Source organism: Triticum aestivum, chromosome 6B, assembly GCF_018294505.1.
Source record: "Triticum aestivum cultivar Chinese Spring chromosome 6B, IWGSC CS RefSeq v2.1, whole genome shotgun sequence".
Classification (NCBI taxonomy): Eukaryota; Viridiplantae; Streptophyta; class Magnoliopsida; order Poales; family Poaceae; genus Triticum; species Triticum aestivum.
This window is the reverse complement of record NC_057810.1, coordinates 658,952,366-658,976,252: the sequence shown is the minus strand read 5'-3', so window position 1 is coordinate 658,976,252 and position 23,887 is coordinate 658,952,366. Positions and strand designations below refer to the sequence as shown.

General features: G+C 46.9%; 2 protein-coding genes and 2 pseudogenes across 2 annotated transcripts; 1 reads left to right on the top strand and 3 right to left on the bottom strand.

Moving 5' to 3' along the window:
• Positions 1–1,354: 1,354 nt before the first annotated feature.
• LOC123138716 (uncharacterized) lies at positions 1,355–6,337 on the bottom strand. The gene is made up of 5 exons (XM_044558627.1): positions 6,229–6,337; positions 3,149–3,239; positions 2,767–2,961; positions 2,118–2,320; positions 1,355–2,008 (listed from the first exon to the last, which is right to left on the bottom strand). The coding sequence occupies exons 2-5, from the start codon at positions 3,165–3,167 to the stop codon at positions 1,733–1,735; spliced, it is 693 nt and encodes a 230-aa protein (XP_044414562.1). The 5' UTR covers positions 3,168–3,239; positions 6,229–6,337; the 3' UTR covers positions 1,355–1,732.
• Positions 6,338–9,320: 2,983 nt separating this feature from the next.
• Positions 9,321–10,759, bottom strand: LOC123134744 (cytochrome P450 81Q32-like). The gene is made up of 2 exons (XM_044553925.1): positions 10,026–10,759; positions 9,321–9,856 (listed from the first exon to the last, which is right to left on the bottom strand). Exons 1-2 carry the CDS (start codon positions 10,472–10,474, stop codon positions 9,379–9,381), a joined length of 927 nt encoding a protein of 308 aa, XP_044409860.1. The 5' UTR covers positions 10,475–10,759; the 3' UTR covers positions 9,321–9,378.
• Positions 10,502–11,164, bottom strand: LOC123139540 (uncharacterized; annotated as a pseudogene).
• Positions 11,165–22,896: 11,732 nt separating this feature from the next.
• On the top strand, positions 22,897–23,675 carry LOC123139539 (uncharacterized; annotated as a pseudogene).
• Positions 23,676–23,887: the final 212 nt, after the last annotated feature.

The window sequence follows — 23,887 nt, the reverse complement described above, 5'->3', positions numbered from 1 at the left end:
CAGTTTTTGTTTGAACCGAGAGTAACTAGTTAACGATCGCTCCTTTGGTAGCCTCCCAATGATTATATGGGGTGGGCTGAGAGCGCGCCATTGGCACCGCCATGTGTCGTGCTCTGGGCGTTTCCTCCGGATTTTAATTTATTTTTTTGCACGTATTTTTGGCTTTTTAGACCCGTTTTTCCGGTATTTTGGCTTTTTGGTTTTCCACCGGTCCTTCTTAACTTTTGGATGAAAAATTTACGAGAAAAAAAACACATTTTCTTTGAGCTTCCACGAGAGGAACGACCATGCCTCTCGAAAAACAGGAAAAACACATATTTTTCCTTCCACGAGGCACGGTTTTACTTCCGCGACAGGCACGGCCGTGCTTCTCGAAAACGAAAAAAACGTGTTCTTTTTTTTTTTGCTTTCGCAGGAAGTATGGTTGTGCCTCTCGGAAACGAAAAAAATGTTTTTTTGCTTCTGTGAAAGACACAGTTAAAACATGTTCTCTTTTTTCCCCTTCCGCGAGAGGCACAATCGTGTCGTGCCTTTCTCGGAAAGGGAAAAAAGTGCTTCCGGTTCTGGTTTTTTTGTCCGTATTTTTGTGAAAAAAAAGTTTGACAAAATGTACCAATATATGATCTATTTTTAAAGATCTCCACACGAGAAATTCAATGGTGAAAATAGTTCAAGATTTGAACGTACGGTTTAAGAGATAAAACATTTGAACAAACAGATCTATGAAAAAAAAAAGGAAAACTCACAGATTGCGGCAAGTGGCACGCATGCAGTACGCCACTTGTTGCATCCTACGACGGGAGTGATCTTTGAAAGAAATACTCCTCAATAAGTGATTTCAGTTTGAACCTAACAAAATTATATACGGATACTAGTAAGCTTGCACGTGCAACGCACATATTATTATCAAAGTTTTAAATAGCCATCTATAGCACTGATATAGCCTACTATACAGGTTGGAGCAGGATGCCGCTAAATGGTACTCATAAACAATTATCCACTAAAGTTATGAGATAGTCTTGACGTGTCTCATTAATAAAATAAGGATTCAGCTACAAGCCACGTAAACACCGACATTACAGGACTGAAAAGATAGGATAATCCTACGCAAAATAACCAGCGCATGTCCCTCTCCACCAACGAAAAGGAGACAGAAAATGAAGGAAAGACTGATCTTGTTGTTTTTCTGCTCAAATAAAATACTCCCTCCGTCCTGAAATACTTGTAGGAGGAATGGATGTATCTAGACGTATTTTAGTTCTAGATACATTCATTTTTATGCATTTCTTCGACGAGTATTTCTAGACAGAGGGAGTACCTGATAGTAACATTCCACGATACAGACGAACTCAAGTAACCAAGATCGCACATTTTGACATGAAATGTTAGCATCTTAAAATGTACACAAGAATTACAACAAAATAGCAGGTGGCAACTCAAAAATATTTAGATGTCTCTTCATGCACTTTCTCTTCAACTCACCCATGTCTTCTCTTTTTATACCATCAGTGCTCCGAGGAACTTGAGACTTCAGAATGAGGCCTAGGCAGACGTATGTGCACCAACTAAATGAGAGAACAACATGCCTGGAGAAGCATGAGGAACCGATGCACCACCTTGATCAATGGTGTCAAGTGTTATAGAAGCCTCGTGATCAGTACACCGGTGATGTATGACATCCCGAAGAAGCTCACAACGATGGTAAGGTAGTAAATGAGAGTCTTGAAGTATGTCATGGCTCTTCTGTGGCCATAACCTTCCCGAGCGCTAGCAGAGCGATGCAGGCAAGCGAAGCACTGGCGACGTCCATCATCTTGTTCTCCCTGTCGTTACTCTCACGGAACGACAACCCGCAGAGCACTGGTGGAAGTAGCCCGAACACCATGTGTGAGAGCAGTGGTAGAACCATGTGGAGCCGGGCTTTCGACCACATCCAAGCTTGAGTCAGTAGTGGCCGACCTTCCGATTTGTCCTCGTTCATGACTCGGCTGTCTCTCAGATCAGTGATCTGTTATCCACAAGAAAATGATATGTTAGTTTTTGGAGTTTTGGATGTGAGTTTTCTGTAGTGGTCACTAAAATATTTTGAAAATTCAGCCACGAGAGAAGTTCGTTACATTGTGAAAAACGTGAGGAAGTCCACCAATAAGGTTGGCTATGCCCAAGATGAAAGTAACTGACATGTTTTTTTTTTGACAGAATCTGACATGTTTTTGGCGCCGCTTGATGCTGCTGTTGAAACAACGAAGAGGCTGGTGACTGACTCCACTAAGCCTCCATACAGTGGCTTTCAGTATCCCAATCACCCCTCTGTTGTTGCCTAGGAGTAGTCGGATTCACATTTTCAGAGACTGATAACACTACATCTGTTGCTCGAGGAATCCGAGACTTTGTTCTGTCGCCCCTTCGGATGATACATGGTATAGGGAAAAAACTTGGTGATCAAATACACAAGAAAGACTTAGACGGCACAAAAGATAGAGGCAGCAGGTTTCACAGGATTGGTTGTCGTCGGAGATTTGTTTGTTCAGTACATGTATGTGAAATTTATCTTGATTAACTTATTGATGATAGATAGTGTGAAACTGTGGAATAATAAATCTAAAAGGAAAATAATTTGGCATGTTATGATATTTGTCACAATTGGGCTGAAAAATGAGCCGTTATCTGCAGTTCCGTGAGCATCTAAGCAAATTAAGTTACTACTATCAGACTGTATCTCTGAAATAGCTCATGCATGCATGCTGATTACTTAATCGGACCTACGTTTGTCACCAATTAGGTGGTGAGTTGGATCCATGATAGCTTCACCAGCAGGCATTTCATCGGTTACAACTTCAATCACGTCTTTTTTGAAGATTTCTGCATGCGATGTTTCTACTCTCTGGAAACACTCTATTTTAGTATGGGTGTAATTTGGATTGGCAAGTCCCTTCATAGAAAATTTAATGGTGAATAAACCTGAATGTGACAGGGGGTCTTAGCACACTTCAAGAATTTTCAAGCCTCATCAGGAGCATGGTCAGGCAATATAAAATGTCTAGAAAATAATACACTTTTCCAAAATATTGCAAGACGCCTTGTTATGGGAACTCTTGTTAGAGCTTGAAGAAATAAATGTTGAAGCAGTTATGAGAGTTTTTCTGACCTGAGAAGCACTTCAACATTAGAAGGGGCCTGGCACCATGAGGGGCATCAAGAGGGAGTGGCCCATTTTGCAATGAACTTTTGCTACATTGCTGTCACGGGAAGGGGAGAGAGAGAGAGAGTTAATACAAATTGAATGGAAGTAGCAAATGAGCACTACGCAAGTTCTTTCATTTTATTAGAACCTAGGTTAGCGTGTGCGAAAAAAGTAGTTTTTCCAGCGTGCGACTAAGATAGCGTGCCCGTTGAAGATGCTCTTAGCAATGGAGAAATCATACCATGCTTGCGGATCTGAGTCGTCAATACTCGAATGGTGTACCAAGGAGATGTAGAGCAACAAATGTCGGCCTGTAGTGCTTAGCAAGGATCTTGAGCCGAAGAACCTCCTACACTTGGTTGCTGCAGCCAGGCAAGCCAGCATGGTGCAGAGGAGGCCGGTCGCATGAACTGAGGCACCGGCGGCCTGACGAGTCGTGGCGCTGGCGGCACGAAGAGCTGAGGCACCGATGGAGGTACCTCCACAGGCGCCGGCACATTCGCCTTTTGGACTGTTGGCCCATCTCCTTCCGCGGCGCCGGCCGCTGTTCTACGGTTCCGGAAATGGCAATTTGGGGGTGATTTGGAGGGTTCATATCTTCGATTTGGCGCACAAGAAATGATTCAGGATGAGGGAAGGGCAGATTTGGCGTGGTGACAAAGGGAGAAGCGTGGGACGCACGGGATCTCAAAAGTGTCAGCTCTAGCGCCCACGTGGGTTCCAAGCGGGCGGTTGTTCTTCGGTTCCTGCGCTATAGCCAGGCAACTGACGTCGCTCGCTTCTCTCTCCTCCCTTCTCTTCCCTCCAACGAGGATTTTGCTGACATGGAACGTCTTGCAGCCGGCTGACCGTGCTCTTAGGCTGGTCGTAGTGAGGAGTATCATATACTAGTATCATGCATATGATACTAGTGTATGATACTACTTCTGGAACTTATAGTATCATAAGTAAGTATCTTAGATTACTTTATTAATTGCCATGCATGACACAAACTAGTACAATATTTAATATGATACCATAGTATCATGATATGATACCACATCCTCTCTTTTCTTATTTAATTATATATCATCTCATTTAAAAAGTCTAGTTGACATGTATGATACCACTTATAATACTTGACCAACCCTAAAAATGCTCTAAACTTCAATGTGGGACATGACTCACAGGACTAGACACAAGGTGGAGTATGCGAGAAGAAATCTCACTTACAACGGACAAGGTCACACTGCCCAGCCCATCTGATGTGCAAAGGTGTCGGGCAATCTGCCTATGAACGAGGGGAGAAGATTTTTTTTCCTTCCCAAGGCAAGTAAAACATTACTCCCTACATACACACCGTCAAATCAGATAGGCAGTAGGTGCGCAGTATTGAGTGGTCACTAGGTAGTGGGGCCGCCCATGGTGCGCCGCCTGAACGGAACCTTTGCGTTGCCAGGGTTGCAAGCGCCCCTTCGGCTGCTTTTTCTCTACTTGCTGCGTGCTGCCACACATACATGTATAACCGAGAACCTTGTTAATCAGTTACTTTAAAACTGGCCAAATCCATTAGAGTAGTAATCCTCCTTGGAGCTGAAAGCGGCTTAAATTTGGAGAAGTAACAATCAGCTGTGTAGCACATATGCTAGTTCAAAAGGAAAGGGACGCAGTTTTGATCAAGGCATACATGTCGCACATACTATCCAAATGCAGAGGCACAGTTCCTCACAGGGTAAGGCAGAGTTAACGGCTCCGACAGGCTTAAGCAGCACACACTACATTGAGTGTATATATGTGTATATATATAAGTGGCAGTGGCGGTCGCCATGGCCTGTCTAGAGGCGGTGAAACTGCAGCTTCTCAAAATAGAGAAGACATTAGTGATGACCCGACGAAGCACTCCAAGATGAGCTTGGCGACGAATAGGTCGTCAGCGAGGAGGTGCTCACTGAGCGTCTGAGCCCTTGGAAGTGCAGCAACCAGCAAAGCAGTGGCAAGCAAGCCTACATCTGATCGCCTTGGCGAGATTGGGCAGCAGGCTCTCAAGCTTTCTCCTGTCTTGCGCAACAACGTTCCTCACCAAGAAAGAGTTGATAACCTTGTAATAATGTTATTAGTTTGAAAAAAGAGCTAACGTAAAAAAATTAAGAATGATGCATTCCAAATAGCAAGAAGCATGCACAATAGAACCAGCCGAAGCGCGGCGACAACGTGATGTGAACAACAGGAATTGAAGTGGAGTGTTGTGTCCCCTCCCCGCATCATATTCTCCCATCGCATCACATAGCAAGACTGAATACATATCAGTATTTGGAAGGAAACCTGCAATTGACAAAGAACAAAAAATGTTCGCTTCTTCAGCTACCTATGAATAAAACTTTGCTCCTAAGATGCACAACCTATACAAACACTAATTTTGTAAGCTACAAACCACTGTGCCTTGAAGCACAATCAACATGCAGGACCTACCTCCTAATTCATAGATGAATTATTAGTAAGTGACAACAGTATATTCCTTGCATTTACACTTAATAAAAAAATGAAACAAAGTGTAGTGAGAAATTAATCTAATAGACAATCTGAATGTTATATAAGCTCTGCTGAAGAATGGGGATCTGCCTGGCACATTTATTCATCGAAATCAAATAGACTATTGTGTTCACCACAATACTGTAATGATTAAAATTTATAAATCCATAACAGCAGCAGCTGAGGTGGATGTTTGAAATTTATACTATAGGACCATCACTTAAAATGAAAGTTCATCCTATTGCATCTAGGGAAATTACTGGAACTCCTATGTTTGCTGGTTCCTGATGAATACCAAAGTGAACATCCATAGATAGCAATAATAGCCATGTATAGGCAATAGTTTAGGAGTTCAAAAGATAGAGCATATCTGCACTCATATTCACACCTTTCGCAATGGATCTTTGAATTTACCCCAAGAAAACGAAACTGAATTATGAGCGATTCAGATAAGCAATTTTTCTGTGAACTCCTACTTCTGGATTGAGGAGACTACAAGTTGTACAATGAACAGACTGAACGAGATGCATATATACCGGCAAGGAGGGCGAGGCAGAGATTGAGTCCGGATGTGGATACGACCCAGTTTCCGGCGAGGCCGTTGGCGGCGACGAAGCGCGGCTGCACGTACCAGAGGCTCTGCATCTAAAAAGTAGCCAACAAAGGTACAAGTCATTAAATCAATGAAAATCAAGAAACATATGGAAGCAGAGAAACAAATGTCACTTCGAGGAGGTGGCACTTACATTGCTCAGTTGGATGAGGACTAACTTCAGACATGGAGATTCTAAAGTTCAGGGCCAAAACTGAAAATCAAGAACTCCTTTAAAACCTGATCACAGCACTTCAAGCTTAGATTTCTATTTGTAGTCTTGCTTACCCTTGTATTTTTTTAATACCAGACCTTGTTTTATTTGTAAGGCCCTTTCTTCCACCAATTGGTGGGCATACAGACACTATGTAGTTATTTCTAAAAATTATAAAATATAACAGTGGGAGTCTCTCCTGCTGTTTTGACTGATAAAAAAATCATTAAATCAATGAACTAACGCCCCTCCTAAAATAACAAAATAATTTAATTTCAAATAGATAATTGGAAAATACTACTTCTACTTGAGTTTAGCTTATAGTATATCCAAAGATAGAAGTGGCATGCTATAACAAAAACTTCTGGAAAACTGAAAGTTCACACAAACAGACAAACAAACAAACACATAATGTAAAATGAGCAGATCAGTACATCATGGCATATAGTGGGCTCAGAGGCAAGAACTTTGATGAGAAGCCTGTAAAAGTTATGGCAATGATGATAAAAATGAGAGAATAGGTTAATCAATACCTCGTATGGTGTATGTGTGACTGAAGATGTGTGTCGACAACCATCAAAAGAAGGAAGGTTACCACTGCGTAACTTATACCAGAGTAATGCCAAGCAGGTCACGACAGCGACACCTAGAACATATAAGAAGCAGATCACTATTGTGAAATAAAGACCACTAAGATATAGCAGCATGATGATGTTGTTTGTCTCCACTGGCTCTGGACCAGATACTTGCAGCATAAAAATAGTCAGAAATGATGGCATAAGAAGGTTACCCAGCAATGGAAAAGCAAACTAATTGTAGTCGATTGTATCCTTATTGTTAACCAAGTTTACCAGGAATTTCTCAACCATCATTAAAGTTTGAACGAGAAAACATGAAGGCATAAAACACAAGAAATTTTGCCTGATAACTAAATCGGTAACCATGTAAGCATACAAAGAAACAATGTTGATCAAACCAAAAGCAACTCACAATTTATACATGTTCCTATAAATTAGAACATCGGGTCATAATGCATTTGCTTTGTGCATTTCCATTAACGGCCATGCCATAAGTGTGCAACACGCACACACAATCAAAAAAATTGTCTAAAAAGTGAAATAGACATATTTTTTGTTTCTATTAGAAACTAAAACACATGTCACGCGCCTCTTAATTATTTTAAATTGATGAGAAAGCACAATGTCCAGTACAGTATTGCATCTCTGAAAATTAATGGTACTCAATGTCCTGCTGACAGTGTAGATGGAAGATGAATCAATTGGAAGGGCTTGGAGTACTACAACAACTTATAGATGAACTAATACGGCATGGTAAAGATCAATTTCTCTACCTGAACCTAGCCTTTGCTCAATCTTGATTAACCATCACTAACTGACACATGCGCTGCAGGCATACAACCTCATGACGCCATCTACCATTTTGCCCCAGATTCATGTAACTGCAAAATCAAGGTTCAGAATCTTTTGGACACTCTTCGTTCTTCATTTGAATGTACGGTGGTATATGTTCAGAGACAACTATACCATGTACGCTGCTTCAAAAGCTTTGGAGATAGTGTGAACCACTTGGTCGCCAGTGACTTTGCTGAGGTAGTGGCGATGACCAGCAGCCAAATACACAGCAACATGAGCCATAACTTCAAATAGAAAGCGGAAAAAACAAATCAGTATGAATAACCATGGATATGGAAAGGAAAGAGACCAACTACACACGCACCACTGTTTATCATCAGCACATCACAGTTTTTCAATGTAACCAGCGAGGTTTGTTAAGATAAGCCATGCGCGTAAGGCTCTTGGCAGGGACAAACAACAGAAAAGGGAACAACCTTGGATACGGTGATGTCGGTGCTCTGGCGGAGCACCGGAGCAGCGGTCGATCCAAATGCCGGAGCTGACGGGCTTGATCTGGATGTCGTCGACGTCGTGGCTGCGGCCGGCCTGGAATCGAAGAAGGCCTTCGTCTGCGCCACCATGATGCCGAACCGCTTCAGAAACACGAACGGGTTGCCGGCTTGCTCGCCGTGATGACGGTGTGGTCCTCACGCCCTGGCCCCGATCTATTCTTGCTTCCCGCGTGCTAATCGTCTTCCTTCCTCCTCATAGCCCTACTTGAGGCCGCCGGCGCTACCGCAAATCAATCAGCCGCCGTTCTCACACAGAAATGGGGGAGAGCAGATGAGTGGAGCGGTGCGGCGAGAGCGAGGAGGACGAGGGGAGATTGCGTGCGGCGGTTGTTGAGAAAAAGCAGTGGGGGCGAATTTACCCGGTGAAGGTGTTATCCCAGGTCGTTTTTCACCCCACAGAACAGCTTACGCCACTGACAGCAGGCCCGCTAATAAACCTGGGACCACCTGCAGAGCAACAAGCAAAACACATCGATCGCTCTGCGCTCACCCCGGTCGCTCTCGCCCGTCGCTTCGTCTGTCGCTGCCATTGGCCAAAGACAGGCGCTTACCTGGACACAATCCACCGCTCCCATTGGCCAAGGCGAACAGTACACGTCCTGCCAACGTGGACGACGCGAGGATGCGCCATTGGTGCGACTGTTAATGGGTTTAATAGCACCCCAGGTACCCTAACTTGCACCCAGTGTGATGATTTAGTCCCAAAGTTGCAAAACTTGACCAAACCATATCCCAACTTGCACATTATGTGATGATTTAGTCCCAGACCAATCACAGCTCGCCAATTGGCTGCCAAGTGGCTGGACGGTCAGCGCACGCAGTTTTGCAGAAAACCCCCTGCAGTTTCCAATTATCAACCCGCAGTCACCCCACTTCTACTGGAAACTACTGTACATATGGGCCAATGCTACTGGAAACTACTGTACATATGAGATGCCAAGAAGTTCGATCCTTCAGAGCTTCTGAAGAACATCGCGCATGGCCGCGCGCGGCCTACACACGGCCTCCAAAGCCACGGCCTTGGGCATGGTGATCCCCACCCCCTCCGTCATGTCCACCTCCACGCCGTCTACCCGGTCCCAGTCGAAACACTGCACCAACGTCCCGAGAACCACCCCGACCGTCTGCAGCGCCAGCGCCTCGCCGGGGCACCTCCGCCGCCCCATCCCGAACGGCATCAGCAGCAGCCCGTCGCCCTTGCCGTCCTCGAACCGCTCCGGGCGGAACGCCGTCGGGTCCTCCCACACAGCCGGGTCCATGTGGAGGGCGTACGCGTTCACGATCAGCATGGTGCCGCTCCGCACGTCGTAGCCGCCGACCTTGCAGTCGGCGGAGGACTCGTGCGGCAGCAGCGGCGGCGCCGCCGGGTACAGGCGTAGCGTCTCGTTGATGATGCACTGGAGGTAGCTGAGGCGGGGCACGTCGTCGGCGCTGAGAGTGGGAAAGGCCAAAATTAAATTACTAGAAATAAACACGTTGGAAGTGGGATTCATCCAGCTAAGTGACATGGCCGTGTTACTCGCCTACGTTGAGTGACCACTATCTGATTAGATATATGATAAGACAGATAAAAAGTGGAGTACTGGACTAACACAATGACTCAGGTCGAGTTGTTGCTATCTGATGACCACTATCTACTGATGATGCCAAATTGCCAATGTCCTTAATGAAGAAACTGACAGTTGAAGTACTCGGGTATGTGAGAAGCAACCAAGTGGAAAAGTGACTTACCGCACACAGAGCGATGATCATCTGATCAGTGTACAGCTCCGGCTCCGTCTTCTGCAGAGTGAGGAGCACGGCGATCATGCTCTTCTTCTCGCCCTCGTCGCCGGCGCCGCCCTCGTCCATCCTCCGCCGCTCGGCGTCGATGAGCCGGTGGAGGAAGGCGTCCCTCCTGCTCACCGTGGCCAGGATCCTGCTCCTCACGCCGGACACGTCGAGCCACCGCATCACCGGCAGGTAGTCCCACACGTTGGCCGCGCCGATGAGCGGGATGATCTCGTCCACCACCTGCTTGAACTCCTGCGCCTCCAGGGACATGTCCATCGCCACGTCCCTGCGCTCCGTCTTCCTCTACGACAACAACCTCACCGGCGCCTTCCCGCCGGCGCTCGGGCGCTGCAGGCAGCTGCAGCGGCTGCTCCTTGCAAACAATGGGTTCTCCGGTCACATACCGGCCGCCGCCTTGCCGCAGATGGAGAGCCTGGAGGTGCTCGACCTGTCGTCCAACTCCCTCACGGACGCCATCCCGCCTGAGCTCGGCAAGCTCCAGGCGCTGGCCGGCACACTGAACATCTCCCGCAACCGCCTCTCCGACGCGGTGCCGCCGGAGCTGGGACGTCTCCCGGCGACCGTCACCCTCGACCTCCGCTTCAACAACCTCTCCGGCGAGATCCCGCAGTCCGGGTCCCTCGCCAGCCAGGGCGCCACGGCCTTCCTCAACAACCCCGGGCTCTGCGGTTTCCCGCTCCAGGTCCCCTGCCGCGCGGCCCCGCTGTCGGCATCCTCCTCCACGCCGCCTCCGACCACCACTGGCTCCGGCGGCAGCGCCGGCGGCACTAGCCAGCCGATGAAGACCAGCCTCATCGTGCTCATCTCGGTCGCCGACGCGGCCTGCGTCGCCCTCATCGGAGTCATCATGGTGTACATATACTGGAAGCTGCGCGACCGGCGCGGGGATGATGTCGACGACGACGAGGACGAGGAGGGGCGAGGGCTCTTCGCCTGCCCGTGCATGCGCGCAAACACCTGCGGGGACTCGTCGGACGGGTCCGACGCGGGCGGCGGCGAGAAGAAACGCGGCAATGGTTCCGGGGGCGGAGGCGGCGGCGAGGACGGGGAGCTGGTGGCGATCGACAAGGGGTTCCGGATGGAGCTGGACGAGCTGCTCCGCGGCCCCGGAGCGGTACAAGGAGTTCGCGGCGGAGGCCGGCGTCGTCGGGCGCGTGCGGAGGCCGGCGTCGTCGTGCTCTTTTTTCCAACGGCTTGCTCTGCTCTGAAGAATAAAACAGGTTGATAATTGGAAAACGGCAGGGAGGTTTCTGCAAAACTGCGTGCGCTGACCGGCCCAGCCAATTGGCGAGCTCTGATTGGCCTGGGACTAAAACATCACATTGTATGCAAGTTGGGGTATGAGTTGATCTAGTTTTGCAAGTTTGGGACTAGATCATCACATTGGGTACAAGTTAGGGTACCTGGGATGCTATTACCTCGTTTAATTGCTACTCGATTAACAAGGATGGAGCAAGAACATGGTTTACCTATGGTAATTTGCTGAACAGGGCAGGGACCTGGTTTTGAACGGAGGACTAGTACAAGTGCATGCGGTTTGAGCCTGTCTAGTTCTACGGCAGCTACGGCAGCTAGCGGTGGCGTGCAATCGGCATGCATGCGGTCAGAGAGATGATTTCTTTCCTTCACCGGGCACAAAAGTCTTGATTCCGCGCGCGGACAAAATTACTGTTATGACCTCTCTGACTAACAAAATCTCGATTTGACCTCGTTTATAAAAAAATTCGTTTTTGACCTTTTTAGGAGACGCCAACATCCCTGGCGTCTGGGTTGCGAAGCAGACGCCACGGATCCTGGCGTCTGGCCCCTGGCCCGCACTGCCCGCCTGCCCGTTGACCCGCTGACGTGGCAAAGGGGCCAGACGCCAAGGACCCTGGCGTCTGGCCCCGGTAACTGGATAACCCCACGGGAGAGTGTGTGGGACCCACCCCACACACTTTCCCCAATCCACAACCCGAGCTTGAAGAAGACTTGGAGCTCTCATACTCTCTCCCACCCCTCAAGCTCCCCCTCAAATCCTCTCCAAAAGGTGCATCCCTTAGGTGGATCTTTCCATCACTTTGCTGCTCTTGGTAATCTCCCCCAAATCATCCAATTATTTTTTTGTTAAATCTTGCTATTTTGGTTGCATTTTATACATGTTGGTAGAACCCTAGTTCATGTTTTCTCCCCCATATGTTAGTGTGAATGGCTTGGTTAACTTTGATAATATAGTGCTATGCATGGTGTGTAGTAGGAATATATGTTTATTGAGTAGAAAGATTGGTGGTTAGGGTTAGTTAGTGATTAGGGTTAACTTTGCTTAGTGTGTGTTAATTAGTGATACTTTTGTGGACATGACCAATAATTTAGTGTTGATATGATTTGGATATAATAAGATGTATTTGGACAAACACCAATTCTCATTGAAGTCTTAAATGCATTCATGTTATTTTTAGATGGAGAGACTTGTTAATGTTCATTACATTGACAAGGAGGCATTCTTGAGTAACAATGCCGACACGGGTGAGGAACCATTGGTTTTTGATACAAGCCCTAGCTATGAGAATGTTGTTGCAAAAGTGAGACAAGTTTTGAAGTGGATGGACACCAATGTTGATGTTAAGTTAATAGGAAGGTATGATGTTGGAGTTGGAGCCAAATCTCGCTTGAAAAGTATGCCTATCACCTCGGATTTGCATTGGGATGTATACAAGGAAAAAGTATCCCAATCGGAAGACAAGTCACTTGAATTGTTTGCCACCAAGGTTGAATCTCCTCGGTTTACCTTTGATTTGAACCGGCATGTCTCTTCCCCAATGGATGACATGAGCGAGAGGACAATGGTGCCACTTGTTGAGCATAGGGTTGTGGTTGACGCCCCCAATGTTTATCCCCCACCACATCCCCGTGTACCATCTATTAAAGAAAATGAGGTTGAGTTGTATGCCCCCAATGCTTCTAGCCAACCACCAACTAGTCAAGCAAATGAAGTTGAGGTGATTGCTAGTGACGGAGTAATTCAAGAGGATGAAGATGCTTATGATGACGACGAAGAGCAAGAGGAAGGGTTTCATGGTAATGATGTTGATGACTTGGATGCGTACATAGCGCAAAAGGACATGGATCGTGACTTGCCTTTTAGGCGTCAATGTGCGTATGACTCGGATGACGAGGGTCCAGTTGAACAGTTGGACGAGGATGGATTCACAAAGGAGGAGAACCAAATCCACTTTGAGCTGACGGGCTTACAAAAAAGAACTCACTTGTTTAAAGATCTCAGCCTTGCCCATAAAGCTGTTGTTGACGGTGGAATGAGAATGACGGCGATTGAGCCAACACCATGCCCGGATCCAGGAGAACCAAGGGTGGAGAATGAGGACGAGAATGCTTATTTGAAGAAAGGAGTGAAGTTTCTGAGCTTGCCTATGCTGAAGTTTTGGTTGGCTGATTATGCCATTCGAAACCATAGGCCATTTTATGTTGAGCACTCCGACATGAAGTTGTGTTACACCGTGGTGTGTGAGCAAGAAGGATGCCCATGGAAGGTTCGTGCAAGAAAGCTTAAAGAAACCGAAGAATGGGTGTTAAAAAGTTGTGTTGCCACTCATAGATGCAAACCTCCATCTAAACGACTTAGAAAGACACACCGTCAACTCACATCTGAGTATCTCGGATACAAATGGATGAAAGACATAGGCTTTGATCCCACTGTGAAAGTGAGGTTTCTCATGCGGACGGTGAAAAAACAATTTGGTTATGAAGTCAAGTATGGGAAGGCATGGAAGGCAAAGGCAAATGCTATTAGGATGTTGTATGGTGGTTACGAAGAAGCATACAACCAGCTCCCAAGGTTGTTGGCCGCCATTGCACATAGGAACCCGGGCATGTTTCATGTGGTCGAGGATCACGAGGGAGTGTTCCATCGTGCCTTCTGGAGTTATGGACAATGTGTGGAGGCGTTTCAGCATTTTCGTGCGGTCTTGTCTATAGATGGCACGTTCTTGACCGGTAGATACAAGGGCACACTAATGGTAGCAATGGCGCACTCATCAAACGACAATGTGTTGCCGTGTGCATTTGCTTTGGTGCCTTCCGAGCACCAAGACAACCGGGAGTGGTTCATGGGTCATGTTAGGCATAACGTGATTGGGGCTAGGGAGGTATGCATCATATCGGACCGGCATCATGGCATACTCAAGGCAATGGACATTGTTATTCCAGGATTTCCAAAGCTTCACCACAGATGGTGCATGAGGCATTTCGTGGCCAACTTTTACCGGGCATGTAAGAGCAAGGAGCTCAGCAAAGACCTTACCCATGTATGTGTGGCCTTCACCACCCAAGGTTTCGATGCTCGGTACAACAAACTCTTTGCAGCGGTGAACGAAGGGGGAAAAGACTTCTTAACTAGGAATTTAAGCAAGAAGCACAAGTGGGCACGCGCTCATGACGATGGTGGTTGGCGATATGGCGACATGACGAGCAACCTGGTAGAATGTTTCAACAATGTGTTGAAGGGTGCTCGTGCATTGCCGGTGACTGCAATAGTGGAGTACACCTTCTTCAAGCTTAATGAGTACTTTCAGAGGCATTCTGAAGAGACTGCAAAATGGATAGGTGAAAAAAAGGATTATCCGGAAAAGGTTGATGAATGGTTGCAGTTACAAGCAAGCAAGTCTTCACGGCAACAAGTTATCATATTCGATAGAATTGAAATGATCTATCAAATTGATGAGCCAGGTGGCACAACACGAGACGGTAGACAATATGGTGGTGCTGCATTTGAGGTGAAACTGAAGACTCGGTGGTGCCAGTGCGAGAGGCCTAGTAAGTATCATTGGCCATGCTCGCATTTGATAACGGCGGCGAAGGCGAGAAACATACATGTTTGTGATGGAAAAACCGTGCGGATGCAAGAGTTCCATCTGGAAGCTACTAGGTTGACATGGGCGCCAAGATTTCACCCTTTCTTGGACCAATCACAGTGGCCTGAGTACCATGGCCCTCATATTAGGCCAGACCCTCTTCTGAAGGTGGAGACGAAGGGTAGAAGGAGAACTAAGAGGTTCAGGGGTGATATGGATGACCTGGCTGGATACACTGGCATGAAACAATTTGGTAGCGGTCATTTCATGGAGGCTCCTGACACTATCAACTGTGGGGTGTGCGGTGAAGGGGGACACAATGAGTGGACATGCAAGAATAAGAAAACCAAAAAAAGAAAAACAAGTCGTGGAGGCGGCACCGATGGTGAACGAGGTGGAAGAGGTGACGGTGGTGGTGGTCAAGGAAGCACAAGTGTCAGAGGTGGTAGTGGTGGTCGTAGAGAGAGCACAAGTGCTAGAGGTGCTAGTGTTTGTAGAGGGAGTACAAGTGCTAGAGGTGGTGGTCGAGCTAGCACAAGTGCTAGAGGTGGTGGTCGAGCTACCACAAGTGCTAGAGGTGGTGGTCGAGCTACCACAAGTGCTAGAGGTGGTGGTCGAGCAGGCACAAGTGCTAGAGGTGATGGTGGTCGGAGAGGAAGCACAAGTGCTAGAGGTGGTGGTCGTCGTAGAGGAATGGTTGATAATGGACCAGCCTTCGGTTTTTTGCTTAATCCAGATGGTTGATCTAATAATAATGGTATATTATTTGTTCATACAATTCCTAGCATTTATTCATTTACTGTATTTACGCATTTACTCTCTTTATGTCTTGTGTTAACAATTGTTCTTTTTGTAGGCATGGCTTCATCCGGTTCCAGGACGAGGCCGGCGTGCGCAGACCAAGAGGACATGCCAAAGACGTGGATGGAGGCCAGTTTGGACAAGGAGAAGGAGAAGGATGTGCACACACCATCATGTTGGTGTGCTGATGTTTGTAAGCTGAAGGTGTCCACTGACCGCAACAAGTCATGGACAGAAGGTAGAAGGTTTTTCGTGTGTCCCAACTATGCACATGATCGTCGAAGGCCAACTAACGCATATGACATACCACCGGTATGTTAGGTGTACATTCAAAAAACATCAACAAGTTGTCACTCATATGTCTAACAAAAACATGGTTTATATGTAGTCCCCTCCTCCACTTTGCAAGTACTTCACTTGGATAGATCACGAGGTACCAAAAGATGTCCAAGAGGACCAACGTCGAGATTGGTTACGGAGGCAGCGCCTATTCGAGGAGTCCTATGCATGGGGATTGGAGCGGGAGCATCGTGAGAAGGAGGCTCGTGAGCGCAAGAAGCGTGAGGAAGAGAGGGCACGCAAAGAGAAGGATGCTCGTCAAGAAGAGAGGGCAAGAAAACTTGCAAGGGCTCGCGATGCACGAGAGGAGGACGAGGCACGTGACAAGAAGGGAAAGTGGCCCCGTACTACTCAGTAGACAAATGGAAAGGCACCGGCGTCGATGATGAACTGTCGAGACTTTGTTTAATGTATGAACTTGTTATTCGAGACCTTGTGTCCATGAACTGTCGAGACTTTGTTTAATGTATGAACTTGTTATTCGAGACCTTGTGTCCATGACTATTTGAGATTATGTGCAAACTATGTTCGTCATTTGAGACTAGTTAGTATGCTTTGTTCATATTTTTGGTTGAGACTAGCATGCTTTGTTCATATTTAACAGTGTTTGCTATAAGTTGCTAAGAAAAAACATTAACAAAAGACAGAAGCGTGTGTAAAAACACCAGGTCCACACCCAGACGCCAAGGACCCTGGCGTCTGGCTCGCTTTGCTCACGCAGGTGACCAGACAAGGTGGCTGGTGTGTCTGATGGACACCCAGACGCCACGGTCCATGGCGTCTGCGTCCCACACCCAGACGCCAGGGACCCTGGTGTCTGGCTTGCTTTGCTCGCACAGGTGACCAGACAAGCTGTCTGGTGTGTCTGATGGACACCCAGACGCCACGGTCCATGGGTCTGCCTCCCACACCCAGACGCCAGGGACCGTGGCGTCTGGCTTGCTTTGCTCGCGCAGGTGACCAGACAAGCTGGCTGGTGTGTCTGATGGCCATCCAGACGCCAAGGTCCATGGCGTCTGGTGTCCAGAGAGCATTCTTGCAGTTATCTGTCTGATGGATAAGATTCGAGTGGATAAGATTTTTTGGGCCCACCTCTAGCCCTCTTATCAATTCATCTCCACCTCTACCCCTCTCATTTCACTCATATCCACCCACTCTCACCTCTAGCCCTGCCAACGCCACTCCCTCATCCAGCACCCTAACCCCCCCCTCAGATCTCTCATAAATCGGTCCAGTTTCACCGTTGGATCTTCAGGATTTCGAGACTAGAAGGTAAATCAACTCCACCCCCATTTTATGGTTGGTTTAATTTATCATACTTTTGTGAAAACCCTAGTTTGTTTTCCTCATGGTCTAATGTATCATAGGTTAGCTACTAAGAGATTTGTGTGTTGTAGATGGCTAAGGAAACTCAGTGGGTGCTTAGCCCTGTTGTTCATGTGCAAGGCTTGTCTCCATGTATTGTGCAAGTTAGTGAAGTGGACCTCATTTTCGATTGGTTGAAGACTAAATTCATGTTGAAGCAAGGGTTGAAGGAAGAGGATTTTGTGTACTACGTCAGCAGGAGGCCGTCAGATGGCCCCGGGGAAAGAAAATTGGTTGACATAACTGATGATGACAAGATCCAAGAAATGCTGGAAGAATGGAAATGGAAAAGGGTTGTTGACTTGCATTGCTATAGGAAACCGAGTTATATGTGATATTCATTGTATGTGATGAACTTCTCATTCGAGACTATTTGTGTAATTTGAACTATGTTTGTAATTTGCTATGTCATTCGAGACATTGTATCGTAGACCATCGTGGTCATGAACTATGTTTGTCATTTGCTATTATCGTAGACAAACGTGGTAATGAACCTTGTGTGTGTTCAACTATAGTGGTATGAAAAGACTATGCAATGCTTATGTATGTTTGTTATTCGAGACTACAAGTGAAAAGACAAAACTGACTTATATCCAGACGCCAAGGACCCTGGCGTCTGGTACCTACCCTGTGCTGGCTCCCCTGCTTTACCCTGTTTCTGGTGTCAGTCGATAGCCAGACGCCAAGGACCATGGCGTTTGGTTCCCTGACTTATAGCCAGATGCCAAGGACCCTGGCGTTTGGTCCCCTGACTTATAGCCAGACGCCAAGGACCCTGGCGTCTGGTACCTACCCTGTGCATATAAATGAGTAAATGAGTCCTCCTTTTGACAGATTTCATGGCAATCAATGAATTCATAGACATCACAGGAAACAACAATTCACATAAATCACATCATTGAGTAGTACTTTTAAACGAGTTCATGGAAAGAGACTACACCAAGTTCATCGAAACAAACTAGAACAAGCTCATTGAAACAAACTACAACAAGCTCACTTCTTGCATACACAGGTTCACAGAATTCATAATAGTATGACAGGTTCATAGAACACAGAAGATAGCACATAAGACACCAAATGCGCGCCACCGTCATCGCCTCTCCCACGCTGGAGCGGGCCAAACCGGAACAAGAAGCTCACTTCCTCCTTCCTCTCTTCACCATGGTTGCAAGTGTAGGCTCCTCCTCTTTGCTAGTCTCGTTCTCCTCCTCTTCGTTGTATGCCTCCTCCTCCGCCTCAGTGTTGGCCTTATATCTTTGCATTCCTATTGGGATAAGCTTATGAGGATACTCCGGACTATGGAATTGTGTGTTCCATGTCTTCTTTCTACCTTTCTTGCCTGGTCTCTTAGCTATGGCTTTGCCTTTCCTAGATGGTTGTGAAGCATTGCCTTGTGTTGGTTGTGTAGCCTGTGATGGTTGTGGAGCATCAACATCATACTCATGATCCTCTTCATGTGTTGCATCATACTCATGCTCCTCATGATGTGTTGGCTCCTCTTGATGTGATGGCTCCTCTTCATGGAACTCCTCCTCCATGTCCTCATTGTTCTGTAGATAACACCGTCTATTAGCTGTGGCGGCGCGGCTACCAGGTGCATACACGTCACTGGACTGAGCACCATGGCAAGAAAGCATTGCTGCCATCTTATGAAACCGCTTCTTGAACTTCTGCAAAAATATGCTATGATATGAGATGCACATAAATAATCCGCGAGAAGAAACTTTTATAATATATTGATCACACCTCCATCATGCTCCTAAGAGTCCTCTCAGATAATGCACCACCAGGTGGATGACTCAGTGCAACATTGGCATCGTTGACACATAGAAGCAACTCTCTGCCCTGCAATTCATGAACACACCAAACTTATGTATTTGAAAGAAGACAACATGATGCAAGTATGTTAGAATAGGTCAAACAGACTACCATTTCATCATGCATCGGTGCATAGTCAACGTGAGCCCCTCTGGTGTCTCTCACAGCCATGTTGAAGGTTTGATAACCTTGTGCAGTCTCCGGGTCTTCAGACACCAACTCCGACCACTCCTCATGAGTCCAACCAGGCTTTAGCTTTAACCGGTAACGATCCGCATACCACACTTGGTACTTCTGATATGTTGACTGATTGTGAGGTCTATTCTCTGATTGCACTAACGTGTCTCTTTGATTCCAAATTTCTATCCACGCACGGTGTTTGTTTGCCCAATCCGATATATCCTGATTGTTCCTTCGATCAAACCTACAAATGATGCACGGGACAAAGCATTAGCAAACATTGACTTATTCAATGCTCTACTACATACTCAAGGCATGCTTGCTTACCGATGCAGAGATAGAATTTCCTCCTTGCTCTCCTCAATTGGAATACCTTGTCTTCTTCCAAATTGTCTTGCCACACGGTCTACAAAGTTCCACTCGACTGCGAAGAAGCATATCATTGGGCACCTCGCCCGCCAAAGATGGCTATCACGCATGCACATCTCATTAAGATCAAAGTCACGATCTTCCACATAAGGCAACCAATATACCTGCAAAACAAAGAGATACATTGTTAGCTACATAAGTTTCATTCTTGACTAAATTTTATCTCATCGAACTTCTCAAAACCTGCTCAGCAGTCAAGGTGTCCAGATCGTTCATATAGCACTTGTATCGCACATGCGAGCTTCCTGTGTAGACTGTCACTTGTTCCCAATAGTAAGCAAGCGTAGGGCGCCGATAGGGATCATCATCATGCAACCCGTCATGATTACCCCGTGGGTTTGCCATGAGGGGGTTCTTGAAATCGGGCCGTCCTACCGGGATCCTCTCCCACATCCACACGGATAGACTCCAAACAAACCCAGACAATGAGGATGTATCTCCCTTCCTCCGACACGCCAAGTCAAGCTGCAATCAAACAAACATGTTAGATATGGAGGCGCATGACAAATGCAAGATAAATGGTTGCAAATATCTCTTACCTGGTGATACAAATATGCTAGTGCGGCCGAACCCCAGCTATACTGGGTATCCCAGTTATTGAGTAGTCCAAGAACATCCAGAGGGCTGAGTTCCCGGTTGCATCTGAGAAGACTATCTTGGTTAGTACATACCAAAGATAGGCCCGCGCGCACTGCTGCACAACCACATCATTGGCACCCTGAGGGCACGGATTGGTGTTTCCTCTGACCAATTTTAGCCAGGAATGCCTCACTCTTGCGGTATCGGCCTTGCCTTCCTGAGGGCCGTCGGGCTCAACACCAATTAAAATGCCAGTCCGTTCTCGCCAATTACCAACGCTCATACGACCGGTAACAGCTTGTCCGTTAATAGGAAGGCCGCTTATCATAGCCATGTCCTGTAGGGTCATCGTCATCTCCCCACATGGAAGGTGGAACGAGTGAGTCTCCGGCCTCCAACGATCCACAAGTGCGGTCAGCGCCGCGTGGTTCACCGGCGGAGCGCGTCGCTTAAACTGCAACACGAATGGGAGAAGACCCAATCTCCGAACGTAAGGCTCGTACCGCGGGTCGTAAGTAAAGTCATCAGCAGAATGACCCCTCATGCGCATAGCAACTACAAGCTGCAAATAAAGTGATGTTTTAATCAATACAAGAACACAAATGAGAAACAACGAAAATTGATAAGTCTAGCTTCTTACATCTCCCTTCTCAATGGCACGAGCACGATGCTCCTTATCCCACTCATCGATTAATCCATCATACCAAGGTCCATCATCATCCGCCATCCTACAAAAAAAATCATAAACATCTATGAATACATGAACAATATCAAACAATACTATTTCCTTCTTCAAGTTATGCCATATAAAAACACCATTCTTCTCACACATAACCACATCATTTCTTTCTTCTACATATGCACACATATCATCTAGAGTACCAAATTTCACCATCAAATAAAATTCATAATCATCATTCGCCATTCTATTGAACAAATCATGGCACACACAATCATCAAATTTCATCATCTCTTTGCAAAAAAAACTTTGCCATCTATATATTCAACTATATTGTCATACCACTTCACACATATAATATTTTTTGTAAATATATTTGCTTGCCAAAGTAGTCTTTTCAGATTCAAACAAATATTATGCCATCTATATATTCAACATATAGCTAATTTACTAGCACATGCATACATCATCTTCTCAAATATACGCACATCATCTTTCAATCAAATAAAATTCTCAAACAATATGGTGTCACATAACCATATGCACAATTTTATCATATGCAACATCTCTCTCTCCCTTAAAACACTAATATTAAAAACATATGCAAATACATAACATCTAATTTATACAACCCAATCTGTGGAACAAATCATGTCACATACAACCATCAATTTCATCATCTCTTTTGCAAAAAAAAATAAGCCAATAGGATAATCTACATATGAACCAAACAATTTCAAATTGCATACATATTCAACAACACATCATCTACTATCTACAAATCAACTATACCATCTAACAACTACACAAAATTTACTAAAACAAAAACAACAAGTACTCATCTAACATCTCCCAATGATGAATAATGCAACCAAAAAGAGATGTTCTAATCAAAACAAATTGGAGGGAATGGAGGAGAATACCTCAAGGATGTTTGGGGGCCTCAGATCCACAAATTTGGGTGGAGGATGGAGTAGATCAAGGGGGGATTTGGTGTAAGGGAGAAGAGGGGCGAGAGAAAAGTTTCCTCTATTCTTGCGTTCGGCCGCCGCCAGGGAGAGGTTGGGGATGGGTGGGCTGGGCCCGCGCGTGGTGTAAACCTACCAGGGCCAGACGCCAGGGTCCTTGGCGTCTGGCCCCTTTGCCACGTCAGCGGGTCAACGGGCAGGCGGGCAGTGCGGGCCAGGGGCCAGACGCCAGGGTTCGTGGCGTCTACTTCGCAACCCAGACGCCAGGGATGTTGGCGTCACCTAAAAAGGTCAGAAATGAAATTTTTTCCAAAGCGAGGTCAAATCGGGATTTTGTTAGCCAGAGAGGTCATAACAGTAATTTTGTCCTCCGCGCGCACCATCAAGTCAGAAGGCTGACCGCATGCATGGTACTCTGTTCACTGGTGATCGCCGCACCTGCCTCCTGTACAACTTGGACGTGCTCCGTTCCATCGGTAGACTCTACTCCTAGCAGCATAGCCTGTTGAATTCAGTAATGAGACCCACGCCCCGTCCCGCCATACACCCTGTATCAGGTAAACCGAACAAACAGACAAACCAAAATCTGCTTTCAGTACACCCACAAAGATCGATCCATTGATTCGTAACTTCTTTTTATTTGGTGTATGGCATCGATCGCAGTGCTCCCGTATGCGGCACGTAGCATGCAGCGACTGTGTCGGCGGCGGCGGCGGCGGTGGTGACGACAACGACGATGGCGATGGCAGCGGCAACAACGACGATGACGACGGCGTCCGTGGGCCGGGCGACGACTACAAGTGCTCTTCTTGTACAGACTTGGCCGCGTTCGTGGTCTACGTCAAGAGCTCCTACCTGGATACCCTATTCAGCAACACCAAGGTGGCGTGCCCGTACAAAAAGTACGGCTGCGGGGGCACCTTGGCCTTCCGCGACGCCGCGGCGCACGCAGCCGCGTGCGGCTTTGCGCCCTGTTTGTGCCCGGAGTGCTCTTTCGAGGGTTCGCCGGCAGACCTCGTGCGCCACCTCACGGAGAAGTCTGGCCCGCACGGCTGGGCCGCCCACAAGATCACGTACGGCAAGGACCACGAGTACGCCCTCGACGCGCTGAAGTCAAAGGGAATGCACCATGAGCTCTTGGTCGCGGATGAGGACTTGAATTTCACGAGGAGGCTGAGATGGACTTGTTGTTCCTTGTGTGTGTCAGGAATAAAGCTGGCGCTGGGCCGGTGTACAGCTCCTCGGTCGCGGTGGAGAGCCCTCCGGCTGTAGGGCTCTCTATTAAGGTGGAAAAGAAGGTGATGGTAAGTTGCTCGGTCCCTGCCGAATTCCGGAAGGAGACGGACCGTGACTATTTCATCCCTGTGTTTCGGGAGATGCTCCATGGTGAGCAGTCCAAGAAGCTCCATGTGTGCGTCTGCATCAGCAAGACCCAGAGCATCAGCGAGTGAAGCCAGAAGAGTCAACGTGGTTTCGTTAGTGGTAGTTCTAGTAGTATTACTAATTAAGCTAGGGATGATCGTTTCGATTTAGTGAAATGTGTCTTTTGTAGTCTTGGTATAGACTTGTTCACCTCCTCCACGGCTATGTGTGGAGAGTGGTCAGGTCTTGACCTATGTTCTGGACTTGATGGAGAACTGTGCAAGGAAATTTGTACTGGTTG

Excerpts from the sequence above, each read along its gene's own strand:
- LOC123138716 (XM_044558627.1), bottom strand. Across the intron at positions 2,321-2,766 it reads CCACCTAATTGGTGACAAAC|GCAACAACAGAGGGGTGATT; the intron begins GTAGGTCCGATT and ends GACTACTCCTAG. Across the intron at positions 2,009-2,117 it reads TTCCTCACGTTTTTCACAAT|ATCACTGATCTGAGAGACAG; the intron begins GTAACGAACTTC and ends TGTGGATAACAG.
- LOC123134744 (XM_044553925.1), bottom strand. The coding sequence starts at position 10,474 with ATGGACATGTCCCTGGAGGCGCAGGAGTTCAAGCAGGTGGTGGACGAG. Across the intron at positions 9,857-10,025 it reads ATAGCAACAACTCGACCTGA|CGCCGACGACGTGCCCCGCC; the intron begins GTCATTGTGTTA and ends TCCCACTCTCAG.